General features: G+C 39.7%; 1 protein-coding gene across 1 annotated transcript in view; it reads left to right on the forward strand.

Annotated features, from left to right (window-relative positions):
* Window positions 1–22,083, forward strand: part of TARBP1 (TAR (HIV-1) RNA binding protein 1) — a 110,455-nt gene that overhangs the window by 25,261 nt on the left and 63,111 nt on the right. Inside the window, exons 7-13 of the mRNA XM_006868588.1 lie at window positions 2,655–2,790; window positions 3,768–3,864; window positions 5,791–5,880; window positions 12,567–12,712; window positions 13,509–13,514; window positions 14,010–14,099; window positions 15,478–15,650. Coding sequence (XP_006868650.1) covers window positions 2,655–2,790; window positions 3,768–3,864; window positions 5,791–5,880; window positions 12,567–12,712; window positions 13,509–13,514; window positions 14,010–14,099; window positions 15,478–15,650 — 738 coding nt within the window. The remainder of the gene's footprint in view (window positions 1–2,654; window positions 2,791–3,767; window positions 3,865–5,790; window positions 5,881–12,566; window positions 12,713–13,508; window positions 13,515–14,009; window positions 14,100–15,477; window positions 15,651–22,083) is intronic.

Consider the following 22,083-nt stretch of genomic DNA (forward strand, 5'->3'; position numbering starts at 1 on the left):
CTTTTCTTTCTTTCTTGTTGTCTTAATGACCTTTTGTTTTCTTCCTGTATGATGGTCTTGATGTCATACCACGATTCTTCTGGTCTTCAGTTTTTAGTGTAAGTGTCAAATCTGTTCTTGATACAATCTTTAAATTCGGGTAGGATATGCTCAAGGTCATATTTTGACTTTTGTGGACTTGTTTTCATTTTCTTCAGCTTCAGCCTAAACTTGCCTTTGAGCAGTTGATGCTCTGTTCTGCACTCTGCTCCTTGTGTTGTTTTGGCTGATGAGCTGGGGCCTTTTGACTGTCTCTTTCCACAGATGTTAGGTGCTGTCTTGTCAGTTCTGACTCACAGTGACCCTGTATAGGGTTTCTGAGGAGCAACTGATGGGTTTGACCTGCTGGCCTTGTGGTTTACAGTCCAGTGCTGAGCCTGTATTTCCAGAGATGTAGTTTATTTGATGTCTGTGTATTCCATCTGGTGAGGTCCAGCTGGTTTACAGCTGTGTAATTGTCTTTTAGGTTGTTTAAAAAAAGGTATTTGCAATGAAGAAGTCATTGGTCTTGCAAAATTCTTTCATGCTATCTCCAGCATCGTTTCTATCACCAGGGCAATATTTTTCAACTACTGATCCTTCCTCTTGCTTTCCCACTTTTGCATTCCAATTGCCGGTAATTATTAGTGCATCTTGATCGCATGTTTGATCAGTTTCAGACTGAAGAAGTTGTGGTTGGTTGTGTGCTGTGGATTCGGTTACAACTCGTAGTGACCCTGAATGGGTTTCCAAGGCTGAAAATTTGTATGGGAGCAGAAAGCCTCATCTTTTTCCCGTGGAACAAGTGGTAGGTAGTTTTGAACTGCCATAACCATAACCGCTACGCTACCAGAGCTCCTTGAAGATGCTGGTAGATTTCTTCAGTTTCATCATCACTGACATTAGTGGTTGGTGCGTAATTTGAATAATAGTTGTATTAACTGGTCTTTCTTGTAGTCATATGGATATTGTCCTATCGGGTAGTGTAGTGATAGATCTTGAATTGTTCTTTATAATGACGAATGCGACACAGTTTCTCTTCAATTTGTTCTTCCGGCATAGTAAACCACGTGAGTGTCAGATTCAAAATGGCCAATGCCAGTCCATTTCAGCTCACTAATGCCTAGGTTCTCGATGTTTATACATTAGATTTTATTTTTTACAATTTCTCATTTTCCTAGATGTATATGTCATGCATTCCATGTTCTGATTGTTAATGGATGTTTACAGCTGTTTCTCTTCCTTTTGAGTTGTGCCCCATCAGCACATGAAGGTCCCCCAGGGCATTACCTGTCATCACGGTCAGCTGTACTTGGAGGAGGCAGCTCTTTCTCAGCCCTGAGGGGCTCATCTTCCAGCACTAGCCCTGATCATAGTCTGGTGCTCTTCATCATGCTTCAGTATTCCGGTGGTGTCTGACAGTGTTCCAGTACTCCTTGCAAAGTTGTCAGTGACTATTTGGAAGTAGTCCGTCTCTCCTTCTTCCTAGTCTGGCTTTGTCTAGAACCTCATCTGAAACCTGTCCACAGTGGGTAACTCTGCTGGTATTTAAAATACCTGTGGTATCAATTCCAGAATCACTGCAACACATAAACCACCACAGTACAACAAACTAACAGATGAGTGCTGGATGTGGTGTGATGGTTTAAGAAATAGCCAGTGAGAAATATCAAATGTCATTCTTTACAGATACCAGGGGCCAGTTACCTATGGTCATGTCCTGCTTTTTCCTTGACACCTCTTAAACTGAAGAATGGTTTTTAACAGGAAAATATTTTTGTATTACCTTAAAATTATACACACACACACACACACACACGCACACATAGCTGCATAAATCTATGGTATAGCATACATCTATTACTTAAAAAGGAATGAAATTGAAATAACTGTACAGTTCATTGGGTTTTAGTACATTCACAAAGTTTTGCAGCTATCACCAATGAATAATTTCATCACTGCAAAGAGAAAGTCCATACCCATTAATAGTTGTTTCCCTTTCTCCTCTCTTCTGAGTCCCTGACAATCACTAATCTAATGTACTTTCTGTCTATAGATTTGCCAATTCTGGACATTTCATATAAATGGTCTTGCATGCCATATGAACATAATGGTTTCAAAGTTCATCTGTGTTACAGCATGTACTTCATTCTTCTGCGTGGCCAAATTCTTGTACAAATAGCCTGTGATTTGTTTATGAATCAGGATATGTGTACGCTTATATACATGCTCTTTTGTGCATATATGTTTCAGTTCTCCTGAAGTGGAATTTCATTGTCACGTGGTAATTCTGTGTTTCACTTTTTGAGAAAACATCCTTCTGTTTCCAATTCAGATAGCTTTCTTTTGATTTAACCGTATTCTATTTTAAGTAGTATACTAGATTGCTTTCATAGTGAAGTTCTTTTATTCAACTGAAGTAAATGGTTGCATCACTTGATATTCGCATCCTCAGTGTGAAGAAGCTCCCATTTCTCCAGCTCTTTGCCAGTACACGTTATTGCCTGTGGTGCTAACAGCCCTTCTAGTGGATGTGAAGCCTTAGCTGGCTGTGGCTTTGATTTGCATTCCCTAAGGACTAATGATGACCATCTTTCATGTACTTACCAGCAGCCTTTTTCTTTTTTAACTTTCAGAGAGTTTCCTATTAAAGTTTATTCAGAAAATGGCCAGTAAACATTGGTGTGCCGTGCCCATTTTGTTTCTATCGAAAGCTCTGGCAAATGTCCCAAGATGTAAAGCCCTGGGGACGGAAGGGCTCGTTGCTCTCAGGTAATTTGCTATGCTGATTTAGGATTCTTTTCATTCGTACATTTTGTTTTCAGTTAAAACTAGCTTTGTAGTTTAACTCTTTATTTTATACATGAAAATAAGTAAATTTCAAAAACCTGTTATTCATATAGAGTTGGACTAACTTTTTGTTTTATGAATTGTTCATTTTAATGTGTACTATAACATATGGAGTCCGGGTGTGGCACTGTGGGCTAATGACCTGGACAGCAAAGTTGGCTTGAACCACAAAGTTGGCGGTTCTTGCTCACCAGACAGTCCTCAGGAACCCTATGCTGGTTGCTGTGGGTCGGAACTGACTCAGTGGCCCCTAACAACATAACATATATGGTGTTAGATTTTGACCGCTTTAAGTAAGACCAATAAGTTTTTATTAAATTACTGTTTTTATTAAATTGTTGTTATTAGGTGCCATAGTGTTTCCAAGAAGCAGCTGGTGGGTTTGAACCGGCGACCTTATGGTTAGCAGTCCAGTGCTTATGCTATTACATTGTTGTTGTTTTGTAGTTAAGTGCTGTCGAGTCAATTCAGAGTCATAGCGACCCTGTATAGAGTTTCCAAGGAGCAGCTGATGAGTTTGAACTGCCGACCTTGCAGTTCAAACTGACTTTTGCAGTCCAGTGCACTAACCCGCAGCCCCAGATATGTAGAAAATGATAATATTCATAAGAAAACATTTCACAAATGCAGAGTTTTTACTTTAAAAACAAATATGAGAAAAATAGTTAATGCAAAGCAAATATGAAGAAAGCATTTATCTTTGTAGATAGTCTTTTTTTTTAAGAGATTTGTTTAATATTAAATTTTAATTCTGTTATATGCCTTACTGGACCTGTATGACTTTGAAATTGTACTGACAGTGATTTTCTTTTTGGAAATTGTCAGTGTTATAAATCAACTTGCCAGTCAACCATCAGAATTGTCAAAAACCAAGGTGTGTGTTTGCTTTTTGATACCAGGGATGTTCTTCAGTGTACTATGATTACACATCAGATTCTGTTACGAGGGGCAGCTCAGTGCTATCTTCTTCAGACAGCTATGAAGTTGGTAGATGTGGTAAGTTTATTTTGTTTACTCATAGTATTTCCACTTAGTAATCTTAATGAGTGGGTATGCAAGAGGGTTAACGTGTCAGGCCTGTGAGTGCTAGCATTAGAAAGAGTGTCAGGTTGCTTATAACCTTGGCCCTTGGCTGGTGTCTGGAGTCTTAGATTGTAAGAAAACGCCCATTGAACTGTGGCTCGCTGTGTCTGAACAGTTTGTACAAACAGTGTAGTTTCTGCTGAACACCTGGCTTGATGAGCAGTTCCTAATAAAAACCCTGGGCACCTGTGAACTGAGGAGGCTCTTCTTGGGAACTTCCCTTGTAGCCAACACTCCACAGATGGTTGTCGTGACTTGTTGGTGGGGGAATGAAATTGATCTGTGGGACTCTAGTAGGAGAGGGTGCTAGAAGCTTGGCCCTGGATGCCTCCATACTTCGCCCCGTGTGTCTTTTCCTTTGCTGACTTGGTTCTGTGTCCTCTTGCTGCAATAAATGGTAGCCGTAAGTATGAATATATAGTGAGTCCTTTATGTCCTTCTGCAGTATGACTGAAGCAGGGAGTGGCTTTGGGAACTCTTGCCACAGTGGGTCTAGGAAGTGGTGAGTGAATATAATAATGGAAATTGAGCCCTTGTTGGAGGATTTTATAACTTTCGAGTCTGCCTCTAACTTATCCCGTTCTTATGGGATGATATATAATCAAAAGAGCACTTAACCTCAGCTCTCCCTCTTGCTTTTTAGTTAGGCAGCATCTGGTGTACAAAACAGTGTGTTTGTTGCGTTTTTCTCTCTCACCCCCTCTGAAAGTGTTCCCCAAAGAGCACTCTCAGACATTTTCACCAGGTTGTTTTGGTGCATAAAAAGCAGATTTGTATGGTAATTATAGACAGTCAAAGCTTGCTTCTTGTAAATTCGTATACTTTTATATTCTAGTTCATAGTTTATATATATATATATAATAAAATTTCTTCATAATTTACAGTAAATTCACATTCAAGGAAGTATGCTGTCTCTATTGTTGTTAAGTGCTGCTGAGTGTTGTGTTTTAAATAGAATCCCAGGAATAGTATTATATAGAGTAGGTGCCAGCAAAGTTTTTCTTTAAAGGTCCAAATAGTAAATCTTGAAACTTTGCAGGAAAAATGGTTTTTGTTACAGCTACTCAGCTCTTCCATTGTTGCTTTAATGGTAGAATTGTCACCTCCCATGTGGGAGAGACAGGTAGATTTCCAGCCCAGACCTCGTTTGTAGCCTCCATTAAACCACCACTGGTCCCAAAGCAGCCATGGTGTGTAAATGGACGGGCATGATTGTGTTACAGTAAAGCTTTACGTCCAGGAACAGGCCTAGGGCTTGAGCAAGACAGCTTAACATACACAACCTTAAGGGGATGAAAAAGACCTAGGCTATTTTCCTTAATCAGGAGTGATTTTTGTGGCTTTAGTAACCCTGTATAGGGTTTCCAGGAGTGACTGGTGTGTTTGAACCACTGACTTTGTGATTCATACTGACCTTGCGGGCCAGTGCTTTATCCCACAGTGCCACACCAGGTAACCTCTAAAAAATAGATTTGTAAAATAATCTTTGATAATATAAAATCTATTAGTTGTTTGCAACTAAAATCTTCATTTAAAAGTTGAATATTATCTTCTTTTTAAAAAGACAGGCTTCTTTTATTTTAATTATCAATATTCTCCTGGTGTGGGGCTGTAGGATCAGCACTGGACTGCAAACCACAAAGTTGGCAATTCAAATCTACCAACTGCTCCTCAGAAACCCTATACAGATTCACTGTAAGTGAAAGCCAACTCAACGGCACTTAACAACAACAACATTCTTCTTTAAATAATATACTTGGTTGATTTTCACAGCGATTTTATTTTATTCACTTAAAAGTTTTTAAATGAACATTCTGTAAAAACTCTTCCCCTCCCAAGGAGAAAGTATCCTTTTCTGATGTCTCAACCTTTCTCATGTCGCTGAGACAAGAAGAATCCCTAGGACGCGGAACTTCATTATGGGCAGAGGTGAGATATGAAAAGAATTCAGTAAGATGTTCAAAATCTCAATAGCGTTATTTATAATTGAAGTAATTACTAGCCATTTATATACATAAGAATTGCTCTGTTACCTCTGGTATATTTGAGTCAACTAATGATGCTACTAAGATTGGGGAGAAATGGGAGAAAGAAAAATGTTTAGAAGAAAAGTGTTGATAGCAGGCCGATCGTGATTCTGGATCAGATGTGTTAGGAATGATGTTAGACTCTGTTATAAACCGTAAGTACCTCAAACTTCATCTTTCTCTTTTTTTCTGTAGGTTAACATCACTTTGTTTTAACCAGTTACCCAAGACTAACATTGTGGTAATCCTTAATTTTATTCCTGACTTTATACATCTAATTCATGGCCAAATTCTAATTTACCTTAAATAGCTTTCCATGTCGCATTGCCAGCCGTACACATGTATGCTATTGGTGGTATTGTGTGCTATTGAATCGTCCAACTCTTAGCAACCCCGTGTAGGGTTCCCACAAGTGGCTGGTGGGTTTGAACTTCTGATCTTGTGGTATATATACAGATATACACACAAATATGTACATAAATATACAGAAACCATGTGCGTGCTTAAATCCACACACACATACACATATATATACATCTATTTGTTGGTTTCTTCTGTGTCTTTGTTGAGTCTCTTTCTAGTTGTTTTGTGTCTCATCGAAAGTGGTGTATTAAAATCTAGTGGTATATTAAAAGCTGCTATTATAGAAAGGGAGCGTGGTGGCTCCATACCATTAGTTCTGGACTGCAGATCACAAGTTCCATGGGAGAAAGATGTGGCTTTGTGTTCCTGCGAAGATTTAGAGCCTCAGAAACCCTATCCAGGGTCCCTGTGAGTTGGAGCCGACTCGTTGATACTTAGCAACAACAAATTATGGTAGAGGAGTCCTAGTGTGGTGCTGTAGAATAAGAGCTGGACTGCTAACCGCAAGTTTGGCAGTTCAAACCTACCACCCACTTCTTAGAAGCTCTATACAGGGTCCCTATGAATCAAAACCGACTTGATAGCACTGAAAAACGTGCTGGTGGTGATGGGCCGTGGAGTCGATTCCGACCCATAGCGACCCTGTAAACGGACGGTTTCCAAGGCTGTCAGTCTTTACGGGAGCAGAAAGCCTCATCTCTCTCCCGCGGAACAGCTGGTATTTTCAAACTGCTGACCTTGCTCTTGCAGCGCAATTCCTAACCACTACGTTACCAGAGCTCCATTTATATATATCCATGTATCCATATGGAGTCCTGGTGTGGTGCTGTGGGTTAATGTGCCAGATTGCAAAGCGATTTGCACTACCATGAGCAGTTCAGATTCACTAGCTGCTCCTTAAAAACCCTATACAGAGTCGCTGTGGGTTGGAACCAACACGACGGCGCTTAACAACAACACACGTAATGATATGTTGATATCTGTCAAAATTTCTAAATAAAACAGACATTACACTGTTCTGAATTTTATTTTCTATTTTCACATTTACTTAGCATGCTGCTAAGTGATTCTACAAGATGTGATATTTTGATATTTAAGACTTAAAAATTCATTATTTTAGCATTTATTTATTTATTTAATGTTTTATTGTGAATTATGTGATAGTTTACATGGGAGACCATTAGTTTTACATTCATCCTATCGTACATCGTTTCATTGCCATGGTTACAATCCCCTCCATGCATCATCAACCAACCAAAGCCTGTCCCCTGGTTGTCTGCACACAGCCCCTCTCCCTCTCTGTGTCTAAAGTCCCCAAATGCTCCATCTCTCCACATCGTTGTCTCTACCTCCATCTCAGGCATCACTGCTTCTCTGGGTAGGGTCCCGCTCTCCGCTCTTCTCCCTTGATAGTCCCAGGGACCTCTGCTCCTAGACTGAAAAGTTAATCACTCCCCTCCTTGCTACAAAACATCTACCTTTACATTTCCAACCCTCACAGGAAGTCCTGATAACAAGTATTCACTATTGTATCACAAGAGACCCACCCGCATTTCATTTCATCATTCCCGCCTAGACAGATTGTATACTGCTCAGTGGAGCGTCTACCTTCCTCCAGGCCCTCTGGATCTAGGTTCCCTCTTGAAAGACTGTAAGCCAGTCACTTCTTGCCTTTGTAGCCCCTCCATTTTGGGTAGCCAATGTCCAAGTTGCCCATCCCTGTCTACTCTGTGTATGGAGGAGGTGGGAATGATCCTTGCTGTAAAGATTTGTTCCCTCTTTTGAGCTACTGCATCCATAGGTGTAGGTCAAGTTCATCAAATTGTATCAGATTACTCTTTTTCCTCTTCTTTCTTCTTCTGGTTGAGCTCTGATCATCCAGTCATTGAAGCCAGGACAAGTGGGTATTATCTGCAAGTGTGGGTGTTCTTGTGCATATGCCCACTCGTCTTATCAGTTGGATGCTTCACTCTCCACTCTAGTCCTCTGTGGCTGTGTCACTGACTCTGGGCCCAAGACTCCCCAGGTCTTGCCACACTTCTGGCCAACCAGGTCTCCACCCGGGTTCACAGGAGTCTATTGAACGTTGTAGGTTTTAGCTTGCAGCTTCATTGCTCTTTTTCCCTCACTTCCCCTTATTGGTGATGAGCGTGGTCACCAATCAGAGCATGTATGCCCACTGAGTCTTAGTCTTGGAAGGGGGTTTGCACTGAGGGGACCCGACCACTTGCCTTGATGTTTCCTGGGCAAGCAACTTGCTTGTTCCTGTAGTAACAGTCGGTCTGCCTATGTTGTTGTGTATTTTTCCTGTAGGTATTTCTTTCAAGAAGTTTCCTCTATTCTTCTAGCCACTCCAGGCTGGTTTCCTCGTCCTTTCAAGTGGAAACTTCCCATCTCTGGAGATCTGGATGTGGTTCAGGCTTCTACCTATAGTCTTATGTAATGCAGAGACTCCTCAGGAAGCCTCCTTCACTAGGCACGTTGTAGCCCCATTTTAGGTATTCCAATCAGTTACAGGCAGAAGATAGACTTAAAATAATTCTGGCTATTCCTTTCTCACCCCCTCCACTGTCTATTTTATAATATAATGCAAGGAAAACCAAAATTCAAAAGATGCCAAGCATCTTAACATTATTCCCCCCTTTCCCCCATTCCAACCATGTCTCAATCTCTGTATCCAAGAGCCCTGTTGTTCCAAGGTTGTGCATACATCATTATTTACCTCTGAACCACTTAGCTCTTGCAAATCTGTTTAGAATTTATTTTATCAGTTCCTTTTTTCATTTGTTTCCACGTTTTTGCTATTGTAAGTAACGTTGTTAAGTGCCGTTAAGCTGGTTCCAATCCACAGCCACGCTGTATAGGATTTCCGAGGAGCAGCTGGTGAGCTTGAACTGCTGACCTTGCATTTCAAATGGCTTTGCAGTCTGGCGCATTAACCCACATAAGGCTGAGCATATTTCTAAATGAGTATTTACATTTGAATATTTCTGTAGGATAAATTCATAAAATTTAAATAGCTGAATTTTGAATAGTTTAAAGATTTTTGCTGCAGGTTGGCAAGTTTCAGTGTATAAACATATACATCTATTTTATATTAGCAGTATTATAGTACCTACAGCCTGTCTAGCCGTTCCACGGGAGGAAGATGAGGCTCTCTGCACCCGTAAAGATTTATAGCCTTGGAAACCCTGTACAGGGTCGCTATGTGTCAGAATCGACTCCATGGCACATAACAACAGTAACCTGTCCAGTTCTTTTCCACGTTGCTAGAGAACACAGAATAGCTCTGGTTTTTAATTTATATTGCTCACATTGCTAGTGTGTTTGAACAGTTTCTTCATGTTCTCTAACCGTTGTAGCTCGTTTCTGAATTTTCTGTTCCTGCTCATTCCTCATTTTCTTTTGAGATTTTAGTGTTGTATTTTCCCCAGCTTCTTTTTACTTTAAGGGTATTGGCAAGTTGTTATACGTGTTGCAAATAATTTTCCTTTCGTTTAAATTCAGTTCTGTATAAGTAAGTTGGTAATGAATTTTTGTGAGTTGAAGATTAAAATCATACACTCAGAAAAGTTTACCATTCCCGATCTTCCACCTTGTTCTCTTTTTCCTCTGTCCTGTCCCCAATTCCTAAGACAAAGAGTAACATATTATATATGCATTGTTCACGGTCTTCCAGTTTTTAAATAAAAAGTTCTCTAGTGATTTCCCCGTATCGGTAACCAGAAATCTTCCTTACTCTTTTTGTACACCTGTGTAGTAGTCCATTGTGTGTTTCCTCCATTCTGTATTCTATTCCCCCCACGGCTAGGCTCTTCACTTGCTTCCAGACTTTTAGCTATTACAAACAGTGTCAATAGTGAATAAGAAAAACTGTGATGTTAACAGCTGTTGTCGTCAATAGAAGCACTTGTGGCTCCGTGGCTAACTGCTCAGCAGCTAAGCAGAAGGTCCATGGTTTGAACTCACCACAGGAGAGATATGTGGCACTCTGCTTCTGTGACACCTGGTACCACAGGGGTTCTGTGAATCAGGATCAGTTTGACAATGGTTCGTTGTTGTTAGGTACCATCGAGTCAGTACTGACTCATAGCGACCCTGTGCACAACAGAACAAAACACTGCCTCTCCTGGGCCAACCTCACTATTGCTGTCACGCTTGAGCCCACTGATGCTGCCAGTTTTCCAGTGCATCTCGTTGGGGGTCTTCCTCTTTTTCTCTGACCCTCCACCTTACCAAACATGACATCCTTCTCCAGCGACTGATCCCTCCTGACAATATGTCTGAAGTATGAGAGAGGAAGTTTGGTCATCTTGGCCTCCAAGGAGCACTCTGGCTGCGCTTCTTCCAACACAGATATGTTTGTTCTTTTGACATCCCATGGTACTTTGAATATTCTCTTCCAACACCATAACTCAAAAGAATCAATTCTTCTGAGGTCATCCTTATTCACTGTCCAGCTTTTGCATGCATATGAGGTTATTGTTGTTGTTAAGTGCCATTGAATCGATTCCGACCTTAGGTGGTCATAATAAGATGGTGAGATTCTGGGTGACTTTTCTCATGTTTTTAAAGCAATGAGCTGAGCCCATGTTACCTTTACAATCATAATTCAGTCTTTAAAATCACTAGATATGTTATTATTTATACAGTATTATTAAGGAGCTCTGGTAGTGCCATGTTTACAAATCAGGCTGCTATTCTCAGGGTCAGCAGTTCGAAACTACCCACTGCTCCACGGGCAAAAGATGAGACTTCCTGCTCCCGTAAAGATTTACAGCCTCGGAAACCCTGTACAGGGTCCCTGAGTTGGAACTGACTCCATGGCACATCACCACCACCACCACCATACAATATGATTACAGTTAAGTGAAACAAAACAAAAAAACCCCAGCGCACGCATGCATACATGCAGAAATGCAAAATATCAGTAGTGATTTTTTTAGTGTGATTAATTACAGTAATTCTTTCTTTTCACTATGTTTTGTATATATACTACCGTGACAATCTCATTGTGGAAAAATCCACCTCATTAAAAGAACACGGACAGCTGTGTCCAGTTTTATATTCAGTTTTCTGATAATTATTTATTAGCTTAAGTAGATTATAGAATCGTATGTAGGAGAAAGATGAGGCTTTCTGCTCCTGTAAAGACTGACAGCCTTGGTAAGTCTGTAAGCGTTGCTCTGAGTCAGAACCGACTCCATGGCACATCACCACCACCACCGTATGTCCGCATTCTATGCCTGATTTCTCAGAAGTGTTTGAATGGGTTTAGTGTTCTTTAGCAGGCCTAGTGTTCGCTTCCTTTCTCCATTTTTGTACTGTTAATTTTATTTTTTATATTTGTTTGTACATGTTTTAAATTTTACGTATTAAAAAATATAGGAATGGTGAGGTTAGTCATGATGTGGCTCTGTAGGATAAGCACAGGACTGCTAACCCCAAGGTTGGAGGTTCACACCCACCAGGCACTCCTTAGAAGCCCTGTACAGAGTCACCGTGAGTCAGAACCGACTTGATTGCACTTAACAACAACATTGGAATGGTAGATTTTCTGAGTCCTTGTATGTCTCAAACTACCTTTTCATTGACTTTTGTAGTAATAAAATTTATGTGGCACAACCTTTAATGTCTTAGAACTTTGGAGAAGTATTGTTGATTTGTCTCCCTAGGCCATTTCCTGTTGTAAAGGAAAGGCCTGCTTCTTGTTTGTTTGCATCCTATCTTATTTTCATGTCTATGATGTCTGCTAATTCTAGGTGTTGCTAGAATATATCTGGGTAGAGAGCATCTGTGTGTGTGTGTGTGTGTTGCATACATGCAAACATAGGCATTAGCTGTTCTTCCCCCACCCGCTCAATTTTCCTATTTTTTGTGGAGATGTTCTTTAGAATATGTTTTCAGGATATGCATTTTATATTAAATAATGTAAAAAAATTTACCTGTTAATGAAGTTTAGGAATTCTTTGAGGCAGATTAGAAAACACACACTTATACACATAGGTATGGATATATGTATGTACACACATACTTAAATTTCCATACACACTATTTTTTCTCTGTGTCTGGAACTCACTCATGACAACAAATTGTGAGTTGCTTTGCTATATTCAATTATATAAATTACGTTTACTGAGGCATTGAGAATTGACATAATAGAGATTGGATGCGCTTTGTCCCGTTAGATTTCTAAAATAAAGTAATAACTGTTGTCTCTTCTAGCTCTGTGACTGGCTGCGTGTTAATGAAAGCCGTTTTAGGCGACCTTCAGATTGGAGCTCCGCTGGGCTTGATGAGACATCTTACTTGAATGCTTATGTACGGAACCTAGTTCAAGAGTATGTTAAGTCACCCGCTGGGGAAAGTAAGTTTAAAACTTTTTTTTCCCCCCATAGCTTTGGATTGTGATCAGGCTGAAGGTTTACAGAGCAGCTCATCAGTTTTCCATTCAATAGTCATGCATGTTGCAGTTCCTCTCATTGAATGCGATCCCTACCATGTAGCCTCACATGCCACTCTACCTCTCTGCATTTCCTGTTTCCATTGCCCCTTCTTCCTAACCCTTCTGAACTGTGCCCTTGGGTAAATGCTGCCCTTTTGATCTCTAATGGCTGAGTATTCTGAGGTGTACAGACCCCCTAGTGTTATTGTTCCCCTCATAAACCTATCTGTTGTTTGGCTGAACACTGAGCTATGAGGGCGCATTCAGTTCTAGACCTGAAGGGTGACTAATTTTTATGGATTCATACAACCCAAATGCTAACAATATTTTAAACTTGTGTTTTTTAGATGGAAATTTGGGCTTAACCAAATGCATGTTGAAATATGTGAAAAATAGAATGTTTTCCTAACTTGTGCCACATCTTTTCCAGGATGTGAGAGCTTGAAGTATTTTAAGTTTTGCAAACTATTAAGTTACCAGAATAGGCATTGAATGCAAATTTATTAATTTACTCTAAAATGTTGAGTCCTTATTGCCTGGATCTTGCAGATGAGTGTTTAGCAATTGATGTAGGTGGATCTGTAGTAGAAGTATTCATGTGTAGGTAAATTTATAGTGAAAATAGATGTCTGTAGGTAAATATGTTCATTATCCCCTCTGCCCCCAGCATTATAATTTTATAAACAAGAGCATTGTGAATTGATTTTTGCAAAGACTTTTAGAGAGAAGTTATATTTGAAAGGATGATTTTTTTCAGTTTTTTCTTTTTACCAGATATTTTGCATAATCAATGTGGCCACTTCTTTGTGACAATAATGTGTAAAATAGCACGAGGGAAGAGCTATTACTAAATTCTTTAATTAGGATTCTTTTTACTTTTCTAATGCTTTCACTTCATTTACAGTCATTAGTAGTAATTTGGGTAAATTGCGTCTTTGAATTTAACATGTCCTTGAATTTGTCTCCCAGTGATTTTCAGCTGTTGATTTCTGTAATCTGAAAATGAGATAGGTCTTAAATGATTAGCTGCTTATACTTCCAGAAACATGAGTTTATATGTTCTTTCTTCAGGAAACATTTCTCTTTTGTTCTCAGAGCTATATTTCTCTATTGGTTAATATTAATAAGACATGATCACTGAGGTGTTTCATTTTTTTGAATCACTTTTGTACGTTTTGATTAATGCTTTACCAACCTTAAATACTATTTTCATTAGGAGAAAGCAGCTTTATGCCTGATTGGTTTGAAGCCAAGCTTGTTGCCATCATGGTGCTCCTGGCTGTGGATGTGGAAGCAATGAAGAATCAATACAGGTAAGTGTTTGTAAACTTGACAAGAAAGCATGGCAAAACCAATGAAGCACTAGTCAGGTTTATGGTGTATATTCAGATTCTTAATGAATTGTATAGAATATTAAGGAGTCCTACTGTGGTGCTCTAGGATAAGCACGAGACTACAGCTGCAAAGTCTGTGGTTCAAAACCACCAGCTTCTCCTTGGAAACCCGCTACAAGGTCGCTATGACTCAGTACTGACTCAGTGGCCCTTCGATAACTTTATAAGAGTATTAAGGGAGAGTATTAGAACAGTTATCAATTTAAAACATAAAGAAATGTTTTAAATTAGCAATAAATTCATATAAATCAAGTCATACTAGTATTTTTAGATTGGTAAAATGGATTGTTGCCGTGAAATGCCTAGGAGTCTATTTTGATTCATGAAGGCTGTACGTGTTGGCGGGAGCAGAGCCTCATCTTTCTCCTGTGGTGCGGCTGACCTTGAGCTGCCGACCTTGTGGTTTCCAGCAAAGCCACTGCACTGTTTAGCACCGTGCAAAAAGCCTGTGCAAATACAGATATCTTGAGAAAGTTATAAAAACAAACAAACTTAAAGCTATCTACAGTAATGACTGGTTATAATACTAGAAGAATGGGTTGTAAGTTCCTAGCATAGGATTGGGTAAAGAAAGTCACTGAACATGACCCCTTTGCAGAATGTGTGATTTTACAAAAAATTGGTAATAGAGATAAAACCATCTCATATATTTTTAGTGAATATGGATAAATCAATTCTCATTAGATTATCATTGTTGCAAAAAGAAGCTTAATTTCAGACTTAATTTCGCACATTAACTTGATTGATAGCAAATTTAGTTTCTAGACAGTTTTCATACTAAGATTGGCTAGACCAGTTTTTTCCTAAATTCTTAATTATGTTTTGCAGTTTTTCATTTAATATTAATATATCTCGTTTACTTGATTAGCATATTGGTTTTGCTTTTAAGTTCGCTTTACCAGTTTTTCCTAAATCCTTAATTATGCTTTGTACATATTTTGTTTAAAGTCTTATTCCTTGATTAGCAGAATGCTTGTGTGTTTGTTTGTATTGTAGAAGCAGATAATAATAAGCATTTTTTATTTTTCCAAGTAGAATTGGACCTGGGGTTTGTGTCATAGTTGTCTGGAGTTGAGTACGGTGTGTCTTTTGTGTTTTTTTCTTTGGTGAATTGCTAACTCATGGGGAATGCTGGGCTGTACAAGGTCAACCCTGACCTGTGCTCAGTGTTTGATCCTTCATTAGAGTAATTTGTCTGATTGGATTGTTTAATTAGCCAATTCCATAAATGAAAGGTGGGAAATCATTTCTTTTTATTTTTGAAATGCTTGATTTGGGCATGTCTTTTAATACCTAGTGAAAAGCGGAGAATACAGAATGTATTAAGGACATTCTTAGATCCTCTTCTGGATGCCCTTATGAAGTTTGGCACAAATGCCTACATACCCTTGCTGAAAACTGACAGATGCCTCCAGTTGCTGTTGAAGTTATTGCATACTTGCTTGTTGAAAGGTTCCAGTACCCAAGATGGTGAGGACAAATGATTTCTCTTGGATTCTTGCGTGGTATTTCATTGGTATTTGGATGAGAGGGAATTACTGAATGTATTAAAGATTGATTGAGGACCTCCTGGTGTTCTCTAAGGTTCTGGGAATGACCTGGCTGCACCCTTTGCCTCATGGGGTTGACGTTCATTTGTTAATAGAGACTTTTGAGTGTGAGTTCATGTTTCTTTTTTCAAAAATTTAAATTTGTTCATTGAGTTCCAGATCATTGAAAATGAATGATTTCCAGTATGTTTAAGCGGGATCCATTTCTGTCACTACGCTAGACGGTGCAAAGAAGCAAGCTTAAACATGAAAATGACAGTAGTTTTTATTATTATTTATTTTAAATATGTTAATCTCTGAAAATATTTTAAGTAGAAAATGATACAGAAAATATAGTGGTTGTAGATAGAAGCATTAAGCTCTTTCTTCTCTCCTCAAATTGGTGGTGGGACTTAACATGCCAGGGAGTCTGTTCCAACTCTATAGGGTTTCCAGGTTGTAAATCTTTACATGAGTAGAAAGTCTCGTCTCTCTCACAGTAGAGTTGAACTGCTGGCCTTGGGGCTAGCAGCGAAACTTATAAGCTACCATGCTGCCAGAGCTCCTACTCTTCACATTAAGGTACCCCTGAAACAGCAGCTCGAGACCCCTGGGCTGTACAGGTGTTCATGGTGATGGACGAGTCTTGACTGCCCATCCCTTCTGACCACTTTCATTTGGACATTTAGAAGTTAGCCATTTAAAAATTCTGCAGAGGCATTGGCATTAGCTTATACCTGAGGAAAATACTTAGAGATTTAACTTTGGGTAAACCGGAAAAAAATGGTTAGATTTATTTCTTCTATCGTCCAGTCTATAATTTTTTTTGTCCTATGGGTTGTGTTTTCAGCATCATGTCTAATAATTCTTTACTTTAACCACAGGTCACATGCAATTTCCTCCTGTGTTTTTGTTTACAGCTTTTATTGTTTGCTGTTTTTAATTTTACATTTAGATCTGTGATCCATTTTGAGTTAATGTATTAAAGGTTAGGTCAAGGATCATTTTCCCGCCACCTTTCCAGCGTCTCTTCAGTCAGGTTGAAGAGACCTGATGCTAATGTAGCCATGCCTACTTTCTTTGATCACTGTTGGTCTGGTGTCCTGTTTCTCACTTGTACCCATTTAGATCATTCGATCTGAAGTGATTTCTTAAGGACAGCATCTCTGAGTCTGGATTTATAAGTCTGCTGATACCCTCTAATCTTTTAGCAGGCATAGACCATTGGTATTTAATGTAATTTATATTTATGGTTTTAAGTCTATCATTAATCATTTGTATTCTGTTATTTCTGGTTTTTTGTTTCTTTCTTTTAGGCAATTTGAACATGATGTAGTATTCCATTTTTAATTTGTCTGTTTTTTATGTAATTTGTTTTTTAGGATTTGTAGTATACAGACTTATCTTCTCATAGTATGCTCAGCAATGATATCTTACCTTTAAAGTAGAACGCAGAAACCTTACCACATTACGGGTCTGTTTACTACCCACTTCCAGTATGTTACAGTTGTGTTATGAAAGCCCTACCTGTTTTGCTTTCAGCTGTCATACAAATTTTAAAGAACTTAGAAAGTGTCCTTTGTATATACCCACATGTTTAGTTTCTGTTGCTCATTCTTTTGTTCTTGATGTCCATCATTTGATAGGATTTAGCAGTAAGTGCCATTGAGTCAGTTCCTATGCATAGCAACCCTGTAGAAGGTTTCCATGCAGTGACTGGTGGGTTAGAACTGCTGACCTTGTGGTTCACAGTCTAGTACATATCCTACAGCGCCACACCAGGACTCCAGAAGTTTGTTTAGAGTAGGTTTATTTACAGTGAGTTTTCTTCATCTGAGAATGTCTTTATTTCTAATTCATATTTGTAGGATGTTTCACGTGATACAGAATTCTGTGTTGATAACGGTTTTTTCTTTGTGGCATTAAAAAAAAAAAGTTCTCTCACTTGCTTTTTGCCTCCTTTGTTTCTGATGAGACCTCCGTGGTCATTCAAATTGTCTTTCCTTATTAAGTGCCCTTGAGTCCGTTTTGACTCATAACAACCCTGTATAATGTTTCTGAGGAGCAGCTGGTGAGCTTGAACCACTGACCTTGCGGTTCAAACCGACCTTGCAGTCCAGTGCATTAATCCACAGCACCAAAGGGAGATGGGGGTGGTGTCTGATCTCCTCTAAGTAGACAGGTGGAAGGAGAAACAAATGACACATCAGCCCATTCGTTTCAAGACTGTTCTTGATTGTTGGAGTATGTTTTATAATATGATTGTTGTTGTTAAGTGATGTCTATTGGTTTCAACTCATACTGGCTTTGTATAGGGTTTCCGAGGCTGTAAATGTTTGTGGGAACAGAAAGCTTCTTCTTTATCTCATGGAGTGGCTGGTGGGCTTGAACCTATGAGGTGGAGGTCAGACATGCCTCCACCATCTGACCTTCTTTACAGCAGCCATCCCTCCCACGGCATTCTGCTTCTCTGCTGGGTCCAAAAATTCATTCCAGCAGCCACACAGAATACTTATGATTGTGGGGTTTATTAAGGAAGTTAACAGGATCAGAAATATTGAGGAGACAGCAGTTCCCCAGTCAGGAGCACCTCTTCGCAGCTGTACCTGTAGGGTTCGCAGGCCCTCGGTTCCTTGGCCCGTGACCACTTTGCACGAGTGTTACACCCCACCTAGCTCCACACACAGGTCTGCAACACTAGTTTTCCCAATTAAGTGCCTGGAGGCACTCCATTCCGCAAGCCAGTGTTCCGCCTTCCTGGCTTTGTGGGCCCGGAAGCCCGCCACCCTGCTCTATCTGTGTTCTTGGCTTTGCTGTCTCTGCTGCTGCCACTTTTGTAATGTCACAGCTGTGTGTCTCTGGGGGTGAAGAGATGTTCCACACAGGAATCTTGGGTGTAAGGGCAACGCTCCATTTCTTCTCTGCTCTCTGGATGGCCGTGAGAGACCCTGTTCCTACTTCTGAGATGGCTCATTTTGTACCTAGTGGGAATGGTAAATGCACAAGCCCCATGGTACAGTTTCATACCCTAGGTGGATGCACCCACCCATCATTTGGTGGGAGTCACAAAGACTGGGGCTAGAAGAGTATACCATATTGCCGAAATGTTTTTTTCTCTTCTTTTATGATTTTTTCTTTGTCTTTAGTTTCAGTAGATGTGTTTGGGCATGAATTTCTTTGGTCTTATTTTTTGGGGAGTTTCCTGCACTTCTTCAGTCAGCCATTTCTGACTAAAGTATTTTTTCAGCACTGTAGTCTTTTTCATTTCCTTCAACTCATAGACCCCCTGTATAGGGTTTCTGAGGAGTGACTGGTGGGTGAGCTGTAACCTTGTCCAGTTCTTATCCTATAGCCTTATACCAGGACTCCTGTTGTCTCCGAGGTTCTGGGTTTTTCTTTTAGGGTTTGGTTTTTTTTCTTTTCTTTTAATAACTTGTCTTTCTGTTCAGATTGCATGCTTTTTTGGGGGACTCTGTTTTCCAGTTCACTCTGTTTTCCAGTTCTCTCTCATCTCCTTCCTGTTATTGTTGTTGTTAAGTGCCATCGAGTCAGTTCCGACCCACAGCAACCCTAAACAGGGTTTCTGAGGCTATAAATCTTTACGGGAGCAGAAAGCCTCATCTTTCTCCCGCGGAGCAGCTGGTAGTTTCGAACTGCTGACCTTGCAGTTTGCAGCCCAATTCGTAACCACTACACTACCAGAGCTCCTTATATCCAGTGTTTTTTGTTTTGTTTTTAATTTTTATTTCAGTTACAGAAATTCCACTTGGTCTTAAGAGTGTCTTATATTTCTTTGCTGAGGCTTTCTCTTTTCCAATTTATCTCAAGAATGGCCTCTTCTTAATCCGACTTGAATCTCTGGGAGTTCACCTTGTCTGTATACTTCTGCAACCAATTCTAAAGTATCTTCAGCAAAATTTTACTTGTGTGATACTAATTGATACTGTTTGCTAATTTCTACATTCTTTTGGGTGACCTTATTTTGGCATGGGCACACACACATGAAGCTCTTGTTTGTTGGCCAGGCAGGTGCCTTCCAAACTTCTTGGCATAGACTAGTGAGTGTTTCCAGTGCTGAATCAGTTTATTGAAACAGTTCAGTTACTATTCTGTCAGTTCCTGAAGCCTTGTTTTTTGTTAATGTCTTCAGTGCTACTTGGACATCTTCCTTCAGTGCCATTGGTTCTTGATCATATGCTACCTCCTGAGAGAGTTGAATGTCCACCCATTCTTTTTGGCACAGTGACTGTGTTTATTCCTTCCACCATCTTTAGATGCTTACTGCATCATTCAGTAATTGTTGTTGTTATGTGCCATTGAGTCTGTTTTGACTTATAGCGACTCTGTATAGAGTTTCTGAAGTTGTAAATCTTTATGGGAGCAGAAAGCATCCAATTTCCCCAGCAGAGCAGCTGGTGGGTTTGAACTTCCGACCTTGTGCTTAGCAGTCCAGTGCTTATCTACAGCATCACTAGCAGCCCTTATTTTGCCCATAGAATCCTTCAGTATTGCAACTGGAAGCTTGAATGTTTTCCTCAATTCTTTCAGTGTGAGCAATGCTGAGCATGAAGCATGTTCTTCCTTCTTTCTGACCTTCTAACTCCAGACCTTTGTACATTTTATTATACTACTGTGTGACCCTGTAAGATTAGCACTGGACTGCTAACCACACGGTCGGGGGTTCAAATCTGCCACCTGTTCCTCTGTAACCCTTTAAGGGTGATTATGAAGTAGAAACCATTTACAGGGTCACTCAACAGCATTTAGTAACAGCAGTAGCATCTCATGAACTACCTTTTAAATCTTCTGTTCAGCTCCTTTATTACTTAATTATTTATTATTCTCTTACAATCTGGAGCAAATTTCCGTCTCTTTTTGACTTTCATTTCCTGTCTTTTAAATGGCCTTTTGCTTTCGTCATGTATGATGCCATACAACAGTTTATCCAGTCTTTGATCACAAGTGTTCTTTCTGTCAGAACTATGTTTGAGGTGGTGCTGAATTCAAGTGGAATATCCTTGGGGCTGTCCTTTGGCTTTAGTGAGCTTGTTTTCATTTTCTTCAGCATCAACCGTTGATGTTCCTGCTCTGAAGTCAGCCCTGGGCCTTGCTTTGACTGGTGATACCGTGTGTCTTCATCATTTCTCTCCACAGATGTACTTAGTTTCATTGCCTTGTATCCCATCTCTTGAGGGCCACATGTGTAGTTGCCATGATTGTTGTTGGAAAAAGATTTTTACGACGAATTCGTCTTGCAAGTTCTGTCATGTGGTCTCCTGTGTCGTTTCTACTGCTAAGGCCATAGTTTTCAATTACAGATCCTTTTTCTTTGTTTCCAACTTTCGTCATTTCAGTCTTCAGTCATTATCGATGCCTCTTAATTGCATGTTTGATCAATGTTAGACTACAGAATTTGGCAAAAATCTTCAATTTCTTATCTTCAATTTCTTCATCTTGAAGTTTGTTGGTTGGTGTATAAATTTGAGTCATTGTCCTATTGAGTGGTCTTCCTTATAGCTGTATAAGTACCATCCTATCAGTTAAAGTGTTGTACTTCAGGATAAATCTTCAAATTGTCTTCTTGACAAGGACTGTAACGCCCTTCCTCTTAACTGGTCATTCTTGTCATAATAGTCTGTAGGATTGTCTGATTCAGAATGACCAGTGCCAGTCCATTTTAGTTCACTCGTGCCAAGAATATGGATCTTTATGCACTCTATTTTATTTTTGATGACTTCCAATTTTCCTAGATTAATAATTCATGTATTCCGTATTCCAGTTATGAATAGATGTTTGCATTGTTTCTTCTCATTTTGAGTTGTGCCACATCAGCAAATGAAGGTCCAGAAAGCATTACTCCGTATACATCATTGAGGTCGACTCCACTTTAAGGAGGCAACTTTTTCCTCTTCACTTTACGCCTTCCACCTTGTGTGGCTCAACTTCCGGCACCACATCAGACAATGCTCTGCAGCTATTCCTAACATTTTCACTGATCAGTTTGTTTAGAAGTAGATCACCGGGTTCTTCCTGTTTAGTCTGTCATAGTCTGGAAGCGCTGGTGAACCCTGTCCACCACAGGTGATCCTGTTGGTATTTGAAATACCGGTGACATAATTTCTAGTGTCACAGTAGGATGGATATAAGTCACCCTAATACAACAGACTGTCTGTGAGTGATGGATGCTTAACACAGTTGTGTTTTGTGGGTTTTTTTTTTTTCTTTCTTAAATGTTTTATTGTGGATTATGTGGTAGTTTACATGGGAGAACATTAGTTTTACATTCATTCCATCCTATATTGTCTCATTGCCATGGTTACAATCCCCTCCATGCATCATCAACCAACCATAGGGTATACCCTGCAATCCTTCCC

The sequence above is a fragment of the Chrysochloris asiatica genome, unplaced genomic scaffold, assembly GCF_000296735.1.
Source record: "Chrysochloris asiatica unplaced genomic scaffold, ChrAsi1.0 scaffold00119, whole genome shotgun sequence".
NCBI classification, from domain to species: Eukaryota; Metazoa; Chordata; class Mammalia; order Afrosoricida; family Chrysochloridae; genus Chrysochloris; species Chrysochloris asiatica.